Source organism: Furipterus horrens, unplaced genomic scaffold, assembly GCF_987537825.1.
Source record: "Furipterus horrens unplaced genomic scaffold, mFurHor1.1.pri manual_scaffold_13, whole genome shotgun sequence".
Taxonomy (NCBI): Eukaryota; Metazoa; Chordata; class Mammalia; order Chiroptera; family Furipteridae; genus Furipterus; species Furipterus horrens.
The window spans coordinates 54,593,370-54,609,142 of NW_028327183.1; the positions used below are offsets into that span (position 1 = coordinate 54,593,370).

Genomic DNA, 15,773 nt, shown 5'->3' on the forward strand with positions numbered 1-15,773 from the left:
AATGAATTAACGAGGCCCGCGCTGAGGGGGGGGCGACTGTCCCCTGAGGTGGCCAGAGCCACTAGGTGATAAACATTCCAGGAGTGGCCGGATTTCTACCAGATCTTTTTTTTCCGTTTGTCTGCAAAAAGCAAGAAAGGCAAAAGTGGAATCCTGTCAGAATGTCAAGCTGAGCTGTGTCTCCTCACGCAGGTCACAGACCCGCGACTCCGTGAATCCTCGCTTTCTGCACTCGCTCCTCAGAAGGGGCTCAGAAGGGAAGGCTGGCTTCTGGCTCTGCTTTCGGGTGACGTTATTCTCAGAAGAGAAACGACTTCACTCATTATTCACGGGCTCCACGGAGCAGCTTCTGGAAGCCGTGAGGTCGCGAGCTCCAGCCCGCCAGGAGGGTCTTTTCACAGGGTGGGAGAGTCGGCTTAAGTCTAGAGGAGGTGGGGGTAACGTCTCCGACATTATAACCGACTCAGAGGCTAGTTGCTGGACTTAAGTCGCCACTCACGGGGCGAAACGCTCCCACTTCTCTGAACCCCCCGTACCCCGACTCTCTGTCAGGACTACACGACGCAACCATGGCGCAGCAAACCCCGTTCTGGCCCAGCCTCTCGTCGCCACAGCGTTTCCGCCCGCCAACGCCTCTTCTGATTGGTTCAGACGTGCGCCCTGCGTAATGACGGCACGGGCGTCCTCGCCGCTATAAGAGCGCGGCCGGGGCGCGTGCGCTCCTCTTTCTCAGTTTTCCAGAGCTGCGCGTATGTTCTCTTGCCTTGCTTTCTAGTCTGGGCGTGGGTTGTACGGTCGTGGGGTCTTTCCAAGGTTTGATACGGACGGTGAGCAGGTTGGGGGTGAGATGAAGGTATTAGGCCGCCTACACGTTTGTGGGGTGATTCCGCTTACGGAAGCTTTGGGGAAGGATCTCGCGAGACCTTTTCTGGGCGACCCGGGATTCTAGCGTAGTTGGGAGACCGCGCCGGCGCGCCGGGGTTCCACCTGACCAGCTTCCCTTCTGCGCAGGCGCAGACGGGCGAGCGGAGCCAACATGCCGGTAGCCCGGAGCTGGGTTTGTCGCAAAACCTATGTGACCCCGCGGAGACCGTTTGAGAAATCTCGCCTTGACCAAGAGTTGAAGCTGATCGGTGAGTAGCCGAGGCAGGGTTTCGGCTGCCGGGCTCCGGGGGAAAGCTAGCACGTGGGTGAGGCCGGCCACGTGCGCGGTCTATTCAGGTCCTTCGGTGTGTCCCTCTTTCGACTCCCCAAGTTCATATTATTAGAGGTTTAGGAAGATTCTGTATCCCCAAGCCACTTTGCACTAGTCCGTGGGACAGCCTGTTTCCGCTTCGACTCCCGCCACCCCCCCCCCTTTTTTTTTGTAGGAGAGTATGGGCTCCGGAACAAACGTGAGGTCTGGAGGGTCAAATTTACTCTGGCCAAGATCCGCAAGGCTGCTCGGGAGCTGCTGACGCTGGACGAGAAAGACCCACGGCGTCTGTTTGAAGGTGTGTGTGGGAGCCCGCAGGAAGGCGAGGAGGCGCAGAGCTGCTGGAGTTCTGGACCTGCTAGTCCAGTGATCAGAGTGTTAAATGGGACAAGTGGAGCCAGCCTTTTAACATGGCGACTGATGGGGATCGTGGGGTAGGAAAAGTGGGGCTCGATCCAAATCCTTGCACTCGTTCCTCATGTGTGACCTTTGTTTTACCCACATGTTGGAGCTTAATTTACCCTCAGCTAGACTAATAATGCCAACTGAGCTTGGGCACCTGGCTCTAGCCCTATGTAATGTAGCAAAAATGGTTCTGCTCGTGGTGGGCATAGACGGTGAAATGTCTTGTAATGATTGCAGGGTGGGGGCTTGGCTGTGTACGTTTGCCAGCTGTAATAAAGTGGTCAGGACGTTTAGATAACGTTTAGCAAATGCCTGGCTAGGAGAGGGCTTGTGGATGTCACAGGGAAGACCATTTATACTCTTGATGAAGGTCTTAAATTTCTGCTTTGAGATGGGAAGTTAATGGAAGATTGACACAATTCACTCAAATTTTAATAGTCCCTCTCAGAGTGTAAGATGGCAAGAATGGTAAAGTAGCTGATGTGTTATAAGGACTGTCTTAAGTACCTTTTTCTAAGCTCTTCATTTACTCTGTTAACCTGCATGGCAGTCTTGTAGGGGTGGCAACTGATGTTTCTCTTACAGATGAAGAGAAAATGAGAGCGGTCTCCCATACAGTCTTTATTAGGATAAAATTTACACACCATAATAATTTACTTCAAGTATCTGCAACTTGTTTTTAGTTAACCTTTGGCTTCCTCACAGCTGTAATTTTTTAAAATTAAAAATGTTTTTAAAAATTGTTGATTTTTAGAGAGAGTAAGGGAGAGAGAAAGAAACAGATTTGTTGTTCCATTTATTTGTGCATTCATTGGTTGGTGACTGGGGATCAAACCTGCAGCCTTGATGTATCAGGACTATGCTTTAACCAACTGAGTTTCCCTGCCAGGGCTCCAGCTGTCATCTTGAAACTGCTTTTAGCCTGAGGTCAGGGAGTCTTGATTTATGGTGAGAAGCAGGAGAGGCTGGGAATCAGGCTGGACTTTTCTCTTAAATTTTTTTTTAAAGATTTTTTATTTATTTTTAGAGGGAGGGAGAAAGAGGGAGAGATGCATAAGTGTATGGGGACTCGAGCTGCTACCCAGGCATGTGTCCGGACTGGGAATCCAATGTGTGACCCTTTTGTTCGTAGACTGGCACTCAATTCACTGAGCCACACCAGCCAGGGCTTTCTTAATTTTTAGTCAGGGTAATGCGGATGATTTCTCTCCCAACCCATGACTAAAGAAGTACTTTTAGACCATGAGAATGATCACCCAAGTAGAAGTTTTAAAGGCTGGAGCTTGTTTAACCATCACAAATTTATCACACTTAAATCTGCCTCAGGCTCACAGATGCGAGAGCTATTCATTCTTATCCTTCCGTTAGTCCCTTTGGTAACCTCATGAAGTTTCCAGAATCCCCGAGGACACTGATGCTGGGTGGGACTTTACCCCAGAGGCTGTGGGGAGCAAGCCATAGACGGTTCTGGTCTCAGGACTCTGAAGACAGAGCTAGTCTCAGTGAAACTTACCCCGTCTGTGGTGAGATGACCTAGGCGATGGGTGGGTGTCCAAGGGTTGTGGTTTTCCACGGCAGAAATGGAAGTTGCAAGGGGAAGGCAGCACCCTTGCCTTCTAGTAACCAGCCTGTTAGCCGCAGACGAGGGAGGAGGAGCCTGGGAGCTCTGCTGCTGGAGGTGCTCCTCACTGGGAGAGCCCCGCCTTGCTTCAGACCAGCCTGCCCACTAAGGTGTGGGACTGGGCAAGAAGCTTCCCTGAGCCTCATCTGTTGAAAAGACTTTGTAACACCAGCAGCCAGCATTTGGCTGGCAGTGCATTCACGCAGTGACCAGTATAAACTCCATCTGCGCAGCCGCTTAAGGACAGGTATTACATCCGTTTTTCAGGTCAGGAACTAAGGCACTTCTCTGCTTGCTTGTGCAGAAATGACGGGCACTGAAGTGCCCACAAAGTCAGCCAGCTTTCCTTCGCGGTTTCCCTAGGGGGGAGGAAGTGTTCACTAAATGTGGGCGCATTGTTTACATGAGCTTGCTTGCATTTCTTTGTTTTGCTGTAAAGAGAGAACCACTTCTTAAAAAGTGAAACTGTCCTTTCTAAGGACAAAAGTTTTGGGCTGTTTCTCGAGTGTAAACGTGCTAATTAGTTGTAAGCCTGTGCAGGGGAAAATGGTAGGGCTTTCTTTTTTTTCTTCTTTGTTTTTAAAAGTATAGTTTATTGATTATGCTATTACAGTTGTCCCAGTTTTTCCCACTTTCCCCCACTCTGCCCAGTACCTGCCTTACAGCAATTACCCCCTCCCTTGGTTCATGTCCATGGGTCATGCATGTAAGTCTTTGGCTTCACCCTTTCCTATATTATTCTTACCTTCCCCCTGTCTATTTTGTACCAACCGATTATGCTTCTTAGTCCCTGCACCATTTCCTCATTTCTCCCCCTCACCACTCCCAGCTGATAACCCTCCAAAGGATCCCCACGCCTATGATTCTGTTCCTGTTCTGGTTTGCTTAGTTGGATTTTGTTTTTATTTTTTAGATTCAGTTGTTGATAGGTGTGAGTTTGTTGTCATTTTAGTGTTCATAGTTTTGATCTCCTTTTTCTGAAACACGTCCCTTTGACATTTTTTATAATAATGGCTTGGTGATGATGGACTCCTTTAGCTTTACTTTGTCTGGGAAGCACTTTATCTGCCCTTCCATTCTAATTGCTAGCTTTCCTGGATAGAGTAATTCTGGTTGTAAGTCCTTGCTTTTTATCACATTGAATACTTCTTGCCAGTCCCTTCTTGCCTGCAAAGTTTCTCTTTTGAGAAATCAGCTGACAATCTTATAGGCACCCCTTTGTAGGCAGCTCTCTTCTCTTGCTGCTTTTAAGACTCTTTATCTTGAACCTTTGGCATTTTAATTCTGATGTGTCTTGGTGTGGTCCTCCTTGGGTCTAGCTTGGTGGGATTCTCTGTACTTCCAGGACTTGTACGTCTGTTTCCTTTGTCAAATTAAGAAAGTTCTCTTCCATTATTTTTTCACATAAGTTTTCAATTTCTTCCTCTTCCTCTTCTGGCACCCCATGATGTGGATGTTGGCACTTCTGGAGATGTCCTGGAGTCTTTTTATTTTCTTGTTTTTTTTTTTTTTTGTGATTCTTGTTTTTTCATCCTGTTCTAGTTGACTGTTTATTTCTTCTTTGTGTTCCAATTTGTTGATATGAACCCCCAGCTTCTTTCCCTTCATTATCCCTGTGGATTTTTTCTTATGTCCCTTAGTGTAACCTTCATTTCTTCCCTTATGCTTTTGCTGTACTCAGTGAGTTCTCTGAGCATCCTTGTCCACCGGTGTTTTGAACTCTGCATCTGGCAGGTTGGCTCTCTCCGTTTCGTTTAGTTCTTTCTCTGAGGTTTTGTTCTTTCATTTGGACCATATTCCTTTGTGTCCTCAGTTTGGCTGCCTCCCTGTTTGTTGCTATGCATTAGTCAGAGCTGCTTTGACTCTTAGCGCACCTGTTAAGTTGTATGGGGCAGAGCCTTGAGTGTTTGCCATGGCTGGGCAGCCCCCTTCACAGCTTTGGGAAGGGACAGTGCCACTGCTTGGCTGCTGGAGGCTTGCTCGGCACTTGCCCCGTTCCCAGTCACTTAACCCACTTCCCATGTATGACTGGCACCCTCCTGGCTGTTGTCCTGCTGGTGGTTCCCAGAGTGGGTGGGCTTGCGTATGTCCTAGGATCCTGTAGGCCCTTGAAATGGACTCTCCTGAAAGACTTGCAGTTTCTTCCGCCGTCCCAACCCCCACGGGTTTTTATAGCCAGAGTTACGAGGCTTTATTTTCCTGGCGCTGGAACCCGGGGCTGTGTGTTCTGGCCTGGAGCTGGGAGCGCTCAGTCCCCAGGTGTCCTTTCCGATTCTTATCCGCCACACGTGGGTGTGGGACCGCCTGTTCTGCCGCCACACTTTGTCCTCTCCACCCTGCCTCCCTGTCCCCGCCCCTCCTCTACATCCTTGGTTGTCGGACTTCCACACAGTTCAGTTTCATGGCAGTTCTGGGTGTTCTTCTGTTTTGAGGTGAGCTATGATCCCTTTTATGGTGTCGCATGTCTGCCTACGCCTCCGTCTTGACCGGAAGTCTGGCTGGGCTTTCTTAACTTCCGAATACTTGCTCCTACGCCCGTGCTCTGTCATGGGAGGCGTAGTTTACTGACAGCAGCCCCCAGTCTCGCCGGTGCGTGCAGGGCCTTCTGCAGGGACTGTCTCGGTCTGTCTTCCTGACAGCTCTGAGGAAGGCGCCCTGTCCGGGGGAGAGCACAGGTGTGTGCAGTCACCTGCCCTCCCTGCTGAGAAGGCTGTCGCCCTGGGAGCCTGCCTGGGGCTGTGTGCGGGCCACGAGGCCTGCGCGCGGGCTGGGGCAGCGAGGCTTGTGTCAGGATGAGCTCCTGCTTCCTGCTGGCGTCTCACCCACACGATGGGCCTGAGGTGGAGGACCTGAACCCGGCAAGTGTGACATCAGCCAGAGCGCTGGCTCACACTCCCCCCCGCCCCCCCAGGCAACGCCCTGCTGCGGCGCCTCGTGCGCATTGGGGTGCTGGACGAGGGCAAGATGAAGCTGGATTACATCCTGGGCCTGAAGATCGAGGATTTCTTGGAGAGGCGCCTGCAGACCCAGGTCTTCAAGCTGGGCCTGGCCAAGTCCATCCACCATGCCCGCGTGCTGATCCGCCAGCGGCACATCAGGTACGGCCCCTGGGGGCTCCCTGACGCTGGTGCCCCCCGCCCCCCCATCCCTTCTGAAGGTGGTTCTCACCCAGCCTGCTGTCCCTGTCTCCTGTGCAGCCCTTGGAGGTGACAAAGGTGTGAGCTCACCTTGAGGGCACAGATTGACCCCTACATACAAACAGCTTGTGGGGGCCACCTCACCCCCCCATAGCCCAGCGCAAGGGTCACTGCGGCTTGAGCCGTACACCTTGCGAAGGCCTCTGCCAGGCATGCAGGCAGCTGGACAGGTAATAGCTCTGGTGCCCCCAGGTGACGGAGATAAGTCACTGGGCCTCAGGTGGCCTGGGTGGGTTCAGCTGTGCACGGACCCACCTGTGAAGTCGTTCCGGACCCTGCTCCTTGCACTGTGGGTGTTAGCTTGGCCAGGCGGCCCAGCCCAGGGTCCGCTGCAGCGCAGTGCCGGCTCAGGGTGGCGGGCAGTGCGGTGACGAGAGCAGGCAGGGCCCGTGGGTCTCAATCTGGGTGCTGGTCGCCCTTTCTGTAGATCGGGCCCCATTCTGGGGAAGCTGTGCAGTATGGGGCGGGGCGTTTGCGTGCGAATGGACACCTCCGCCCTCCCCTAGCCCTGTGGCCCACAGGCAGGAGCCCCGGTCACACTTCTCGTTGGCAGTGGCTTCCTAGAACCTAGCCGCGGGCTGCTGCTCCAGGACTGAACCTGCGGGCTGATGAAGCTCAGGTCCGGCACAATTCAGAAAGGGGAAGGCAGACCTTGGATTTATACGCTGCCACCTCCCTCGTTGGCTTTGTGGTCCCGCGGTGCGGTCACTTCTGAGTCTCCCTCCCCTCTGTAACGGGAGAGAAGCCCGTCCCGGAGTGTCTGCAGGCTTAGACGGAGGGGAGATGTGGGCGCCAGAGGCCGTGGGTCAGGAGGCCCTGCCGCGTTATGTGCGAGCGCGGCTGTAGCGCCAGCCCTGTCCACTGCGAGGCACAAGCAGGAGGAGAGGGGAGGGGTTCTGCACCCTCCCTGACCTGCCGTTTCCCCCCCCCCCCCCAGGGTCCGTAAGCAGGTGGTGAACATCCCGTCCTTCATTGTCCGCCTGGACTCCCAGAAGCACATCGACTTCTCCCTCCGGTCCCCGTACGGGGGTGGCCGCCCGGGTCGCGTGAAGAGGAAGAACGCCAAGAAGGGCCAGGGCGGGGCTGGAGCCGGCGATGATGAGGAGGAGGATTAAGCCCCCTCACCTCCACCCCGGACTGGTGGAGCGTCTGGTTTCCCAGTCAGATAATAAAACATCAGCTCTTTGTAACTGGTCTTTGTTGGTGCGTCTCTTACCCTCCCAGCTCTGAACACCCAGTCCAAGTAGCGGGAGGAAGAACAAGCTGGGCTTTACCAGGTCACTTGGAGCTATTCACACACCTGCCCGTGGTTCTTCCTGCACAGGAGGGGCCTGGGTAGCAGCTTTGGTCAGACCCTTGTGGGCCTATTTTAAATGTTTCTGTTGTGTGCAGCATAATCCAACACCTACAAAATGATCACCCCTGAAAGTCCAGTTACTGTTCATCACAGAACGGGGAATGCTTTACAGATCTCACCGTTGCTTGGGAGTGATGCTGATCTGTGTGTCTGTTCAGTCTTTTTATTATGTTTTTATTTTTTAAAGATTTTATTTATTTTTAGAGGGGAAAGGAGGGAGAAAGAGAGAGACATTGATGTGCATGAGAAACAACCCATCAGTTGCCTCAGGTTCCCCACTGGGGACCAGGCCCACAACCCAAGCCTGTGCCGCCTGGGAATTGAACCTGCAACCTTTTGGTTCACAGGCCGGCACTCCATCCACTGAGCCACCGCAGCCGGGGCTCTGTTCAGTTCTAGGCTGCTGGAGCCATCGCGTACTGTACTGTGCCTGTAAGTGTGGGGGCTTGGTCTTGGGGTGGATAAAACATCACACCACCTACGTCAGCAGGGCGACCACGGATATGACAAGGGTGGTTCTTTGAGTCAAAACCAGATGTGAACATTGTTGGCAAGCACATCGTTTTTAATTTCAATTGAAATTCAAAGTTAAGCATTCTGGAAAACAACTTTAAAAACCAGAAGGAAGTTCTGGACGCTGAACAGGCATCTCCAGGCAGAGGAAGTAGCAAGTGGAGATCGGCCTCAGTTCCCATCTCCAGCCCTTTGCCCAATCCAAGGCAGGAGAAGTCGGGGTGGGCCTGGAGGCTGGGCACCACTGGGAGCTGATCCCACCCACCATAGGGGTGCTGGAGAATTTTATTTAAATTTTTGTTAAGAAGGAAGGGAGAAAGAGGAAGAGAAGTACCACCTCCGTTGGGGCAGAACCTTCACCCCAGTCATGTGCCCTGACCAGGAACTTGAACCAGTGACATTCTGCTTTGTGTGGGATGCTGCCCAGTCCACTGAGTCGCACTGGTCAGGGTCAGGGCAGCTGGTGAATTTTAATGGGTGGCAGCGTTTGACAAGATCTACAGACTCATTTCACAACTTGTTCCTGGGTGGTTGCTGGGCAGGTGCCCAGTTGTGTGCCTTAAGATGCGAAGTGGGGAGCTGTTAGTGGCCTGTGAGGGTCACCCCTCCCCCTGCGTTCTGAGGGAACGGGCTTCCCTTCCCTTGCTGAGAACCGTGCCAGGCAGGGGAGGAGGGGGCTGGGGCTGGAAACGAGAAGCATGGAGTTGCGCAACCCCTCAGCAGCTGCAGCCGCCTTGCACCCTGTCGTTGGTCCCTGTCTGGGGACTTCCGGGCTCTGAGGTCGGTTAAGTGCCCAGCCTCAGGTGACAGCTCCGGCTCACGGGCTGGGTGGGTTGTAGCCCCTTCCTCAGCAGGAGGTCGCCGCTAGTGTAATTCTGGCTTTGAGGCAGTTCTGTGGGGTCCTTGCAGTCAACGGGGTCTCGGTGGGGACATGCGTCAGCTGTGTGGTGGTGAGTTCCTGGAAGCAGTCAGTCCCCAGAAGGTCCCAGGAGCTGCTGAGGGCCCACGTCAGGCCTCCGGGCTGGCTGGGGTCGCTAGCTGAGTGTCCTTGGGGGCAGCTCCTGTGCTTTCCCGGGTCCCTGCAGGCCCCCTCCCTGGAGTGTGGCGTCTGGGTCCGTCCTGGGCTAGCGGACGGCCAGAGCAGCGTACATGCTGGGCTCATCTGGGGGCTCCTCCGACGGGGAGGAAGGGGGTGCACTTGTCTTCTGTTTGAGGGTCAAGTGGTTCAGCTGGGCGTAGGTCACGTCCTGGGGGTCTTCAGATGCTGCAGCCTGTGGTGGGGGGAATGAAAGCGTGTGGGTGGGGTGGGGGATGCCTGAGGACAGTCCTGGGGACGTTAGTCGTCCCTGCTGGAGACAGTGAGGGGGGTGGTCTCCTTGGCTCTAGCCCTCTGCTCCTGTCAGTCACCGTATCTTTGGGGGTTTGGGGGCGGGGGATGTGAGGTTGGCAGCTTGGCAGGTGAGCCTGGTGCTGGGGGGAGGAGCCAGGTGTGGAGCCACCGACAGGGAGGGACAGTCAGACCCCCCCGCAGCCCTCCAGGGAGCGCCGTCCATTGACTGCGGTGGGCTGAGTGAGCCCCCCGCCCGGGGTGGACAGGTCTAGTCACCCGTGTGGTTCCCGGGCCAGGCGGGGGAGAGGAGCGCGGGGAGGGCTGAGTGAGCTTGCAGGGCCCTTCGCGTGGGGTGCGAGGCGCCTCTCCGTGGGCCTGGGCTTGGATTTCAGGCCCTCGTGTGGGGCTCAGGCTGCTCAGCCCTGACCTTCGGCTCTGACCTTCAGCCCTGCCATCTCCACCCGAGCCTTCGGCCCAAGCGGCCGGCCGGGGTGGCCGAGGAGGGCAAGCGGAGCGCAGTGCTGCAGCGGCGCGGAGCGGGAGCCTCCAGAAGCGAGAGGCTGCCCAGGGCAGGGTGGCGTCGGGGAGACATGCCCGCGGAATCCAGTGTGTGGACTAGGAGGCGTGGGCTTCCTGCTCAGGACCGGGCGGAGCTCACCTGACCGTCCGGCTGTCTGTCCTCCTTGCGCCGCGTTTTTTTCACAGCCGTGTCTGTTGGGGACAGAATAAGACCATCTCATCTCCTGCCGAGGTTCCCTGAGTTCTCACCCAGCAGAGGCCTAGATAGGGTCTGGGACGCGGCCAAGGTCACACAGTGTCAGCTTCGTGCTGCGTCACTGCCAAGCGCAGAACCGTGTCCAACCACTCCCCGGTCCCCACGGCCCACCCAGGTTCTCTGGGCCTGTCCCCTCCCCCAGGACAGCCCCGTCCTCGCTGCCTTACACAAGGTCTCCTGGGCGTCCGCAGCTGGGCTGGAGCTGGGGAGGAGACAGAGGGTCAGGGGGCTGAGCGCGGCCCGGGCGGGTGGGCCTCGGGGGTCTTTGGGAGAGGGCTCACCTCTTCTGCAGGCCTCTGTCCTCGGAGTCTGACGCTGCGGCCTCTGCAGGAAGGTGGGGTCAGCCTCAGCGCCCCCAGGACCGTACCCTGGGGCGGCGCTGAGGTCTGCAGAGGACTCAGTAACTGAGATCACGACCCCTCCCACCTCCACACAGAACTCGGAGGGAACGCAGTTCTGGGCAATGAAAAGCAGAGCCGGCGTGTGTTTTCACACATTTCGTAAGTTTGGGAAAGCCAAAAGAGTACTCGAAGATCCTTACACGTGCACTCTTGTTTAAATCTCTTCAGGTTGTTTCCTGAGAGGAAACGCTGGAGGAAGTGACCTTTCTGGGCCTTGCCATCTGTCTGGTTTAGCTCTGGCTGTCCCCTAAGCCCACCCCCTTCTGTGGCCCTGGTCACCCTGTTCCCTGCTCACCCGACATCCTGCCTTTGCTCCGATGCCGCTGGTGTCGGATGAAGAAGAAAAGGAAGAGGAAGAGGGACAGCAGCAGGACAAGGGCCACCAAGACCCCGATCAGGTGGTTCACGGACCATGGCAGACCTTGGGCAGGAATGACATCATGCATGAGCCAAAGATGCCATTTAATGAGCACCTACTGTGTGCGAGGCACGTGCTGGGTCTGTTGTTCGTCTCCGCTGACCTCACAGCCCTCAGGCCCCACCCCCAGTGCCCTGAGGCTCAGAGAGGTTACCCACGTGCCCCAGGTCACCCAGCCTGGCCGGGCAGCGCGGGGACGGGACCCTGGGATGTAGGGTCCCTTGTGTGTTGTTATTATTTTTAGAGAGAGGGGAAGGAAGGGAGAAAGGGAGAGAAACATCAGTGTGTGGTTGCCTCTCGCGTGCCCCCAACTGGGGATCTGGCCCGCAACCCAGGCATGTGCCCTGACTGGGAATCAAACCGGTGACCTCTTGGTTTACAATCCTGTGCTCAGTCCACTGAGCCACACCAGCCAGGGCATTGTTATTATTTTGCTGTCCCCACACCATCCAGGTGGGACATCAGTGCAGGGACCCGTCACCACACCCAGCCCTCATTGCTCTCCAGCCCAGCACAGCCCAGACCTGTCTCCCACCACAGCGGGGCCTGTGTGCACTGAGTGTGTTTGCGAGGGGCCGGGGAGGGCCGCGGCCTTCCTGAGCCCCACACAGGGCCAGGCTGCCTGCGGAGGGCTGCACTTGGGGGGAGACCTGATCCACAGCCCAAGAACCTGGGACTCAGGAGGAGCACGGCTTGTCCAAGACCCCACGGGGGGAAGTAGCAGAGCTGGGAATTGAACCAGGAGTGGGGCTTCTTCCCCCAGGTGCACAGCTGCTCCTTGGAAGGCTTAGGGGAGAACGCTCAGACATGCCTGAGTCCCCAACATGTGCACACACATGAAATCACATATGCACACCCTCACATGCATGCACACATGCACACACAAGCATGTACACACACACAGTGTCAGGCAGCCTTTGGAGAAACTGGTCCCAGAGAGAAAGAGGAACTTGGCTCGGGCTGTTACCCAGGAAGTGGCTGAGCCGAGACCAGAACTGAGCCCCCCCACCGCCCAGGCCCTCAGTGCACCCCACCGCGGGCCTGACTCCCTGGCGGGCTGACCCTCAGGGCCTCTGAGGTATGAGGATGGGGGTGAGGGCTGGGAGCTGCCTTCTGCCCACGTCAGCCTGGCTGCTCCTCCCTGGGTGGGACCGCAGCTGCTCCCTCTGCCATGACTACCCATTGCCTGCCAGTCTCAGGGCCCTGGGGACCCCCAGCCCCCCGGGGGACAAGCGCCAGAGCAGGGGATCATGTTCTCTCTGGGATCCAGGCCTCGCTAGTTCCCACACTCGTCTTGGTCTCTGGGTGCAGCCGTGGGGACAGGGGACTGGGGGGGGAGGGCCTGTGGCCTGGCCTCCCTTTGCTCGGCCTGCGTCCTCTCCAGCCTCCCTCGGCCCCGGAGCCTGTCTGGGCCTCCGGGATGAGGGTGACGATGAGGCCAGGTAGGGGTGGCTCTGGCTCTTCCATTCCTCTCTGAGGTGAGAGCCCCTCGGGCTGACCCTCCTCTGCTGACCCTGTCACTCCCATTCCAGCCTAAAGGTCCCCTGGGGACAGGGTCCTGAACTGACCATGAGCACACAGGGCAGGGATGGTGCTCCTCACCTGAGACCGTGAGCTCCAGGGCATCACTGGGCTGTGACAGCAGGTAGGGGGAGGTGCTGTGTGACCTGTAGCACCTGTAGGTCCCTTTGTCACCTGAGGTCACAGGACCGATGACGAAGTTGGCCTGAGAAGGGGAAGCCGTGTCCTGCAGACGAAGCTGCCGGGGAGGGTCCAGGGACCCCTCCCTGTGCAGGTGGAAGGTGTCAGACCCGACCTCGGATCCACACCGCAGGGTCACGTTTGCTCCCACGGGCACTGATGGCCCCGGCTGGGCCAAGAGGGAGGGTTTTGTGTACAGTCCTGGGGGAGAGGAGAGATGTGATGTGCAGAGTCACTCCCGTGCCCCAATTCTTGGCCCAGAGCTGAGGGACCATGTTGTTCCCCAGGGATGCTGTCTGGGACACTCTCTGTCCCTCTGGGAGGGTCTCCTTCATCCCCATGACCCACACTCCCCCTTCCTGACTCCTCTCCCTAAATCTCAGCCCCTCCCAGCCTCTGCTCCAGGTCCCTCACCTGCACCCCACACCACCATGGTGATCCTGGGCTGAGCCCTCAGCAGACAGGACAGGACCGGGCAGGGTCCTCACCTGCGATCAGGATGTCCAGGGGGGCGCTGGGGGCCGACCACGCGTGGGAGAGGCTGTGGCCGCAGTAGCACCTGTACCGGCCCCCGTGGGTGCGGTTCACCCGGCCCAGGGGGAAGTTGGGGCTGGGCTGCCCACTGAGACGCTGGGGGCCTGGGGGCCCCTCGTCCTTGGTCAGAGCGAATCTGTCACAGCCGGGCTCTGAGCGACACTGGAGGGTCAGGCTGTCTCCTCGCAGCAGCAGTGCGCCCGGCTGGGCCGAGAGGGAGGGCGCCCTGTACACGCCTGGGGAGGGGGGTCGTCAGCACCCAGGGGACACACACCCACCACCCACGGGGGCTGCAGGGACAGTTCTCCTGGTCCCTCCCTGAGCCTCCCCCTGTGGTCTGTCCCCAACACACCAGTGTCCCTGACCCCACGACCCCCAGGGCTCTACTAGGCACAAGGCTCAGATCAGTTACTTGGGTACAGGAAAGAACTGAAGACAAGTGTGGGCCACCTCACCTGTGACCTCGATGTGCAGAGGGTCACTGAGGTGTGACCGCAGGTTGGGGTAGGAGCTGGGAGACCCGTAGCATCTGTAGGTCCCCCCATGGGAGGAGCTCACGGGGCCCACAGGGAAGGTGGCCTGGGTCCACCACCTCCCAGCAGAGAACCTCAGTTCCGATTTCATGCTTCGGGGCGGGTCAGCCCCTCCCTCCATCAGCAGATACATGGTGCCCGTGATGTTCCGTGATCTGCACACGAGGGACACGTTCCCTCCCGCAGCCACCACGGGGCTGGACTGGGCTGAGAGGGAGGGGGCCTCGTCCACTCCTGAGGGAGAAGGAGGACAGGAGGTGAAGGGACCATCACCCCACCTCCCCTAGATGTGAGCTGTGAGGGGTGGGGCCCCTAAAGCCACACTGTTCCCTTCAGCCTCTGAGGAGGAGCCCTCAGTGGGGCGGGGACCCGGGTTCCCCCTCACCTGTCACCACCAGGAGCAGCGGGTCACTCCGCTCGGACACTGTGTTCCCAGTGCTGTATGCACAGTGGTATAGCCCTGCGTCGTGTGCAGTCACGGACTGAATGAGGAACCCGGTCTTGTTGCTGGGGACCCGTGGGGTCCTCGTGTCCAAGGGCTCAGTGCTGCTGTTTTGATACAGAGCGTAGCCCTCCGCCTGCAGAGGCCCCTGACACCAGATGGTCACAGGGCTCCCCTTGCTGACCACGGGGCCTGGGTCAGCCCAGATGGAGGGTCTGGGGAGGACTCCTGGAAGGGAACCAGACCTGGGGTGTTGGGGTGTCCTTGTCCCCTCAGTTTCCGCAGCTGTCGCTCCAAAGCCCCTCCCAGACTGGTCCCCATTTCCAGAACCTGTGCTGCCCAGCTGCCCAAGGGCGTCACTGTGCTGAGGGAGGGGGTCTGGGGGAGGACTCACCAGCCTGGACTTGGTCCCACGGGCCCCAACACAGCCCTGGAAGAGAGTCCCAGTGAGACTGTCCCCCTTCCACACACAGGAGCTCCAGAGCTGCTCTGGCCCCTGAGCGCTGGGGTCAGACCCGGGGCTGAGCACACCTCTCCTCCCCCCAGGACTTCCATCCCCACTGAGCATCCTCAGCCCTGGGGTCTCTCAGGACCAGGACCGGGGAGGGAGGGGACCCTATCCCTCCTTTTCCTGAAGCTCACCGAGGCAGAGAAAGGCAGTGAGGGTCGAGGTCATGGTGTTTCCTCCCAGAGCGCACACGACGTATAAAACCACTGTCAAGACGGCAACAGATGGGCTGTTACTCGGTCCCGGCTCTGTGTGACAGGTCATGGGTTCCTCATCAGTGGCCTCCCAGGAAGGGAAGTCACCCCTCCCTGAAGACTGGTTCTCGGTGACAGCAAGCACTGGGACCCTTCAGACTGCTCTGAGTCCCAGCAGCCTCCACACGCCCAGCCCCCACCTCATGGGAAACCCAAACCCAGAGCGTGACACCTGTCCTGGGACAGGAGGGGAGGGGACACTGGGCAGGACTCAGAAGCAGCCTGATTTCTGTTCCATCTGACTCTGCCTTTTCTAGAACCTGTGTTAACTTGGGTAAATCACTTCCCTTTCCTGAGACTCTGAAAATACCATTCTTCTTCCTTTCTCTCACTGGCCAGGCTGCCAGGCAGTATGTATAGAGCAGCTACCCCGTCCACTCACGGTGCCAGGCTCTGGAGAGTCACTGCTGAAGCTGACAAAGTCCTTCCCTGGACTGATGGAGCTGAGGTGAAGGAAGGCAGAGTCAGAGAGATTTAGGTGGCAGACCCATCAGTTACAGTCTCGTGAGATGGCACACGTTGGGAGAAAAAAGAAAACGAGGCAATAAAGTTCAATAACAGGGAGACATCATGGATCTGGGTCCTGGCA

General features: G+C 57.2%; 2 protein-coding genes across 2 annotated transcripts; one reads left to right on the forward strand and one right to left on the reverse strand.

Annotated features, from left to right (window-relative positions):
• The first annotated feature begins 668 nt into the window (after positions 1 to 668).
• On the forward strand, positions 669 to 7,612 carry RPS9 (ribosomal protein S9). Its single transcript, XM_090260165.1, has 5 exons — positions 669 to 749; positions 1,018 to 1,133; positions 1,371 to 1,493; positions 6,133 to 6,319; positions 7,356 to 7,612. Exons 2-5 carry the CDS (start codon positions 1,037 to 1,039, stop codon positions 7,531 to 7,533), a joined length of 585 nt encoding a protein of 194 aa, XP_090116291.1. The 5' UTR covers positions 669 to 749; positions 1,018 to 1,036; the 3' UTR covers positions 7,534 to 7,612.
• A 1,210-nt stretch (positions 7,613 to 8,822) lies between these two features.
• Positions 8,823 to 15,536, reverse strand: LOC149995387 (leukocyte immunoglobulin-like receptor subfamily A member 6). The gene is made up of 11 exons (XM_090259195.1): positions 15,065 to 15,536; positions 14,817 to 14,852; positions 14,366 to 14,650; positions 13,903 to 14,214; positions 13,402 to 13,683; positions 12,815 to 13,114; positions 11,090 to 11,215; positions 10,675 to 10,717; positions 10,441 to 10,595; positions 10,277 to 10,329; positions 8,823 to 9,559 (listed from the first exon to the last, which is right to left on the reverse strand). Exons 1-11 carry the CDS (start codon positions 15,192 to 15,194, stop codon positions 9,413 to 9,415), a joined length of 1,869 nt encoding a protein of 622 aa, XP_090115321.1. The 5' UTR covers positions 15,195 to 15,536; the 3' UTR covers positions 8,823 to 9,412.
• Between the last annotated feature and the right edge of the window lie 237 nt (positions 15,537 to 15,773).